The sequence below is a fragment of the Triticum aestivum genome, chromosome 2B (assembly GCF_018294505.1).
Source record: "Triticum aestivum cultivar Chinese Spring chromosome 2B, IWGSC CS RefSeq v2.1, whole genome shotgun sequence".
Taxonomy (NCBI): domain Eukaryota; kingdom Viridiplantae; phylum Streptophyta; class Magnoliopsida; order Poales; family Poaceae; genus Triticum; species Triticum aestivum.
In genome coordinates, this window is record NC_057798.1 from 392,813,821 (window position 1) to 392,820,712 (window position 6,892).

A 6,892-nucleotide genomic window follows, 5' to 3' on the forward strand; every position below is an offset into this window, starting at 1 on the left:
TCACCCAGTTACGTTGTGACATTTGGTAGCACACAAAGTGTTCCTCCGGTAAACGAGAGTTGCATAATCTCATAGTTATAGGAACGTGTATAAGTCATGAAGAAAGCAATATCATCATACTAAACGAGCAAGTGCTAAGCTAACGGAATGGGTCAAGTCAATCACATCATTGTCCTAATGATGTGATCCTGTTAATCAAATGACAACTCATGTCTATGGTTAGGAAACTTAACCATCTTTGATTAACGAGCTAGTCAAGTAGAGGCATACTAGTGACACTATGTTTGTCTATGTATTCACACATGTATTATGTTTCCGGTTAATACAATTCTAGCATGAATAATAAGCATTTATCATGATATAAGGAAATAAATAATAACTTTATTATTGTCTCTAGGGCATATTTCCTTCAATCGTAATGGTGTGTCCGAACGTCGTAACCGCACTTTATTGGATATGGTGCGATATATGATGTCTCTTACCGATTTACCATAATCATTTGGGGGTTAAGCATTAGAGACAGCTGCATTCACTTTAAACAAGGCACCATCAAAATCTGTTGAGACGACGCCTTATGAACTTTGGTTTGGCAAGAAACCAAATTTGTCGTTTCTTAAAGTTTGGGGCTGAGATGCTTATGTGAAAAAGCTTCAACATGATAAGCTCGAACCCAAATCAAAGAATGCGTCTTCATAGGATATCCAAAGGAAACTGTTGAGTACATCTTCTATCACAGATCCGAAGGCAAGATATTCATTGCTAAGAATGGATCCTTTTTAGAGAAGGAGCGAAAGAAGTGAGTGGGAGGAAAGTAGAGCTTGATGAGGTAATTGTACCTTCTCTCGAATTGGAAAGTAGTTCATCACAGAAATCAGTTCCAATGATTACTACACCAATTTGTGAGGAAGCTAATGATGATGATCATGAAACTTCAGATCAAGTTACTATAGAACCTTGTAGGTCTTCCAGAGTACGGTCCGCACCATAGTGGTACGGTAATCCTATTCTAGAAGTCATGTTACCAGACCATGATGAACCTACGAACTATGAGGAAGAGATGATGAGCCCAGATTCCGCAAAATGGCTTGAGGCCATGAAATCTGAGATGGGATCCATGTATGAGAACAAAGTGTGGACTTTGGTGGATTTGCCCGATGATCGGCAAGTCATAGAAAATAAATGGATCTTCAAGAAGAAGACTGACGCTGACGGTAATGTTATCGTCTACAAAGCTCGGCTTATTGCGAAAGGTTTTCGACAAGTTCAAGGAGTTGACTACGATGAGATTTTCTCACCCGTAGCGATGCTTAAGTCTGTCAGAATCATGTTAGCAATTTCCGCATTATATGGTTATGAAATTTGGCAGATGGATGTCAAAACTGCATTCCTAATTGGATTTCTGGAAGAAGAGTTGTATATGATGCAACGAGAAGGTTTTGTCGATCAGGTACTAAAAAGGTGTTCAAGCTCCAGCGATCCATCAATGGACTGGTGCAAGCATCTCGGAGTTGGAATATACGCTCTGATGAGTTGATCCAAGCATATAGTTTTAAACAGACTTGCGGTGAAGCCTGTATTTACAAGAAAGTGAGTGGGAGCACTACAGCCTTTCTGATAAGTATATGTGAATGACATATTGTTGATCGGAAATGATGTAGAATTTTCTGGAAAGCATAAAGGAGAGTTTGAAAGGAGATTTTCAAAGAAAGACCTCGGTGAAGCTGCTTACATATTAGGCATCAAGATCTATAGAGATAGATCAAGACGCTTGATAAGATATTTCAATGAGTGTATAACTTGACAAGTTTTTGAAAGAGTTCAAAATGGATCAGTCAAAGAAGGAGTTCTTGTCTGTATTACAAGGTGTAAAATTGAGTAAGACTCAAAGCCCGACCATGGCAGAAGATAGAAAGAGAATGAAAGTCATTCCCTATGCCTCAGTCACAGGTTCTATAAAGTATGCGTTGTGTACCAGACCTATTGTGTACCTTGCCATTAGTTTGGCAAGGGGGTACAATAGTGATCTAGAAGTAGATCACTGGACAGCGGTCAAAATTATCCTTAGTGAGGACTAAGGAAATGTTTCTCGGTTATGGGGGTGATAAAGAGTTCGTCGTAAAGAGTTACGTCGATGCAAGCTTTTACACCGATCCAGATGACTCTAAGTCTCAATCTGGATACATATTGAAAGTGGGAGCAATTAGCTAGAGTAGCTCTATGCAGAGAATTGTAGACACAGAATATTTGCAAATTACATACGGCTCTGAATGTGATAGACCCGTTGACTAAACTTCTCTCACGAGCAAAACATGATCACACCTTAGTACTCTTTGGGTGTTAATCACATAGCAATGTGAACTAGATTATTGACTCTAGTAAACTCTTTGGGTGTTGGTCACATGGCGATGTGAACTATGGGTGTTAATCACATACAGATGTGAACTATTGGTGTTAAATCACATGACGATGTGAACTAAATTATTGACTCTAGCGCAAGTAGGAGACTGAAGGAAATATGCCCTAGAGGCAATAATAAAGTTGTTATTTATATTTCCTTATATCATGATAAATGTTTATTATTCATGCTAGAATTGTGTTAACCGGAACTTAGTACATGTGTGAATACATAGACAAAACATAGTGTCCCTAGTATGCCTCTACTTGACTAGCTCGTTAATCAAAGATGGTTATGTTTCCTAACCATAGACATGTGTTGTCATGTGATGAACGGGATCACATCATTGGGAGAATGATGTGATGGACAAGACCCATCCGTTAGCTTAGCATTATGATCGTTACAGTTTCATTGCTACTGCTTTCTTCATGACTTATACATGTTCCTCAGACTATGAGATTATGCAACTCCCGAATACTGGGGAACACCTTGTGTGCTATCAAACATCACAACGTAACTGGGTGATTATAAAGATGATCTACAGGTGTCTCCGAAGGTGTTTGTTGGCTTGGCATAGATCGAGTTTAGGATTTGTCACTCCGTGTTTCGGAGAGGTATCTTTGGACCCTCTCGGTAATGCTTATCACTATAAGACTTGCAAGCAATGTGACTAATGAGTTAGTTGCGGGATGAAGCATTATGTTACGAGTAAAGAGACTTGCCGGTAACGAGATTGAACTAGGTATGATGATACCGGCGATCGAATCTTGGGCAAGTAATTAACAATACCGATGACAAAGGGAACAACGCATGTTTTCATGCGGTTTGAGCGATAAAGATCTTCGTAGAATATGTAGGAGCCAATATGAGCATTCAGGTTCCGCTATTGGTTATTGATCGAAGATGTGTCTCGATCATGTCTACATAGTTCTCGAACCCGTACGGTCCGCACGCTTAACGTTCGATGACGATTTGTATTATGAGTTATGTGTTTTGATGACCAAAGTTTGTTCAGAGTCCCGGATGAGATCACGGACGTGACGAGGAGTCTCTAAATGGTCGAGACATAAAGATTGATATATTGGACCATGTTATTCGGACACCGGAAGAGTCCCGGGAAGTTTCGGGTAAAACCGGAGTGCCGGAGGGATTACCGGAACCCCCCGGGGAAGAGAGAGGAGGGCCGCAGGAGGGCTGCCCCCCCTTGAGTCTGAATAGGACAAGGGAAGGGGGGCAGCGCCCCCCCTTTCCTGCTCCCTCTCCCTCTCATTTCCTTCCCCCTCCTTACTTGAAGTGGAATCCTACTAGGACTAGGAAGTCCTAGTAGGACTCCTCCTCTTGGGGCGCGCCCTAGGGGCCGGCCGGCCTCCCCCTTGCTCCTTTATATACGGGGGCAGGGGGCACCCTAGAACACACAAGTTTCCCTCTTAACTGTGTGCGGTGCCCCCACAGTTACACACCTCGATCATACCGTCATAATGCTTAGGCGAAGCCCTGCGCCGGTAGCATCATCATCACCGTCGCCACGCCGTCGTGCTGACGAAACTCACCCTCGTCCTCAACTGGATCAAGAGCACGAGGGACGTCATCGAACTGAACGTGTGCTGAACGCGGAGGTGCCGTACGTTCGGTACTTGGATAGGTTGGATCGCGAAGACGTTCGACTACATCAACCGTGTTTCTAAACGCTTCCGCTTTCGGTCTATTTTAGACACACTCTCCCCTCTCGTTGCTATGCATCTCCTAGATAGATCTTGCGTGATCATAGGAAAATTTTGAAATTACTACGTTCTCCAACAGTTTCTTCCACGGAGATGGTCCAATTTCGAAGCAGTATAGTCATACAATTAGGGAAACCTTAGCAATTTTTTACCACAACATGTATGTGTCATATGAGGGCACCTTGCAGGGTTTCATGCTTTTCGAACATTGTTTGAATTTTTCAGAATTAAAAACCAACAAACTTCATTTTCAGAGTCTAGTCTTGGCACCCACATGTTTAAAATTCCTTCTCTTTTCTTATATAAGGCCTAAATTATATGTACTAAGAACACAAATATGATTTATCAACCCAAATTACCAAGTTTTTCATGCACTTGTAGTTGAAAAATTATTTATATTCACCAAATATCTAGTGCCTAAAAGTTCACTTAATGCCTATGAATGGAAATGGAGAGGGAGATAGGAATAAAATAAAATAAATAAATAATATAGAATAGAACAGAGCATAAAAGAAATGAAAAAAACAATGTACAAGAAGGAAAGAAACAAGAGAAAGGAGAGGGAAACGGAAAAGAAGTGTTTGCGGTCCTCGAGAAAGAGAAGGGAGAAGGAAAATAAAAAAAAGAAAATAGATGTTTGTTGAGTGCATACAGAAGGCACTAGGCAAAGAGAAGTGTTTGCCTAGTGCAAAGAAAAAGACACTAGCCAAAGAGTTTTTTGTCGAACGGAAAAAAAAATACACTTGGCAAAGAGTTGTTTGCCGAGTGCAAAAAAACTATACTCCGCAAAAGTCATATTTGCCTAGTACCCGAAAAAATGCACTCGGCAAACGCTTGGCAAAGTTCCAGATTTCAATAGCGGTAGTTGAAGGATTATGTTTTAATCTCCTTTCGAAAAGAGTGTGTACCAAAATGTACCAAAAGGAAGAAATTTAAGAACGAAAAGATTAGTTTAAAAAATAGAAATAACGACAGTAAATTGTGGTGCTAAAGCTAAAGCCAGTTTCGCCGGCTTCGAGTGATCAGCTTCTCTAACAACTATCACGACACCCTGCTGGTGTGGGCCAGACGGGATGGCGCAATAGCAATGCATCAACGGCGAAGGTTGAAAGTAGTCATAACGAAGAGTTGGCTCCCTAGGATTTGGATTTGGATTTGGTGTCCGATTTGGTGGAATTGTCCGCGCCGGCGACTGCCTGCTTGATGATGGCAGGTATGATATCCATGATCTTGTCGAACTCCTTGTTCTTGGCGACGAGTCCTGCCGGCGCGGTGGGGTCCGCCTTGCACTCGTTGCAGCTCCACTTCCACTCCCAGTCCCTGGACTTCTCCACATCCTCATCCACCACGACGAAGTCCAGCACCTCCGTGAGCTGGGCGTCGGCTCCCGCGGCGTTCCCGCCAGCTGCTGGCTTAAACTTTGTCGCCGCCTCATCGAACCCCGCCGCACAGCTGTCCATGCACCGCCACTGCGTCTTGCCGTTGGGGAGCTTGTCCCGCTCCGCTTTGGCGGCGGTAGCAGCCTCGGTGGCCGTCTTCGCGGCGGCGGCGACGGCGGCCTGGGCCAGCGTTTTCGCGTCCGTCGCGGTGCTGGACTTGAGGAGCTCCTCGCAGTCGCTCGGCTGCGGCGTCTTGGCGCAGGCCTCCTTGACGATGCTGCCACCATCGACCACCAAGGAAGCGGCCGAGACGAGGAGGACGAAGAAGATGATGAGGGAGCTGCGAGGCGTCGCGACCGCCATGGTCGATTTACTCGCAAACTTTCGTCACGGAATGCAACGAGTTGAACAGCCAAACTTGCATGCATGCACGGAGGATGGAGCCAAATTATAATAAGCTTATACATGTACGTGTGGTCGAGAGTTGTCTTCTCCGTGTGGAAATCGGCATGTTCGTCTTCATATGTGTGGCCACTCGCTTCCCTGAAGAAAAAAAAACAATGTGTGGCCACTGGCTTCCCTAGAAAAAAAAACAATGTTTGGCCACTCGCTTCCCATTAGTCCTGCCATCTCAGGCCCGGCCCTGTCAGCCCACCCAGGCCCGGCCCTAAAATCCAGGGCCTAGGCCCGATGAGCTTGCCCATGGCCAGTCTTGGGCCTGAGTTTTCAGCCCACCAGCAGAGCCTGGACGGGCTTGGGTTTGGCATATTGGCATTTTAAGGGAGAGGCCCGACGAACGGCCCTAAGCTCTAAGGGCTTTTCAGGGCTTTTTACTAGATGGCCGGGCTTGGGCTTGAAAAGTAGGCCCTATGGTTGGGCTTGGAAGGGTCTGGGCCTCAGTTATCTGCCGTGGGCTTTTTTAGGCCTGACCCAAGCCCGGCCCATGGCCAGATATACTTCCCATGCATAGATAGATGTGCTTTTTTTATAGGTCCCGTTGCGAGCGAACAACGCTTGTTCAGATGGGCCTTAGCAAGTCATGCCCCACGGCGGAGATTAAGCCTACGCAAAATGAATCGGCCGCTGCCATAAAGTGCTCAATATTGTATTTACTAAAATATTGATATACTTAAGAAATTGTTCAACACATTTTAAAAAGGTAATCATGCACTTTACAAAAATGTTGATGTATTTTGCAAACATGTATTTATAAAATATTCCTATAATTTCATATAGAAGTGTCTGTGCATTTTAAGAAAAAGTAAATCACGTATAAAATAGAAATCATCTTGCATTTTAAAGGAAATGTTCAATATTACTTCCGAAATGCTCGGCACGTATTCAAGAAGTGTTCATATATAAAAAATTGTAAACTGTTTTTGTGAAAATATTTACAT

At 43.6% G+C, this 6,892-nt stretch overlaps 1 protein-coding gene across 1 annotated transcript; it reads right to left on the bottom strand.

Annotated features, from left to right (window-relative positions):
• Positions 1-4,978: 4,978 nt before the first annotated feature.
• LOC123041281 (uncharacterized) lies at positions 4,979-5,930 on the bottom strand. Its single transcript, XM_044463925.1, has one exon. It carries the CDS (start codon positions 5,856-5,858, stop codon positions 5,253-5,255), a length of 606 nt encoding a protein of 201 aa, XP_044319860.1. The 5' UTR covers positions 5,859-5,930; the 3' UTR covers positions 4,979-5,252.
• Positions 5,931-6,892: the final 962 nt, after the last annotated feature.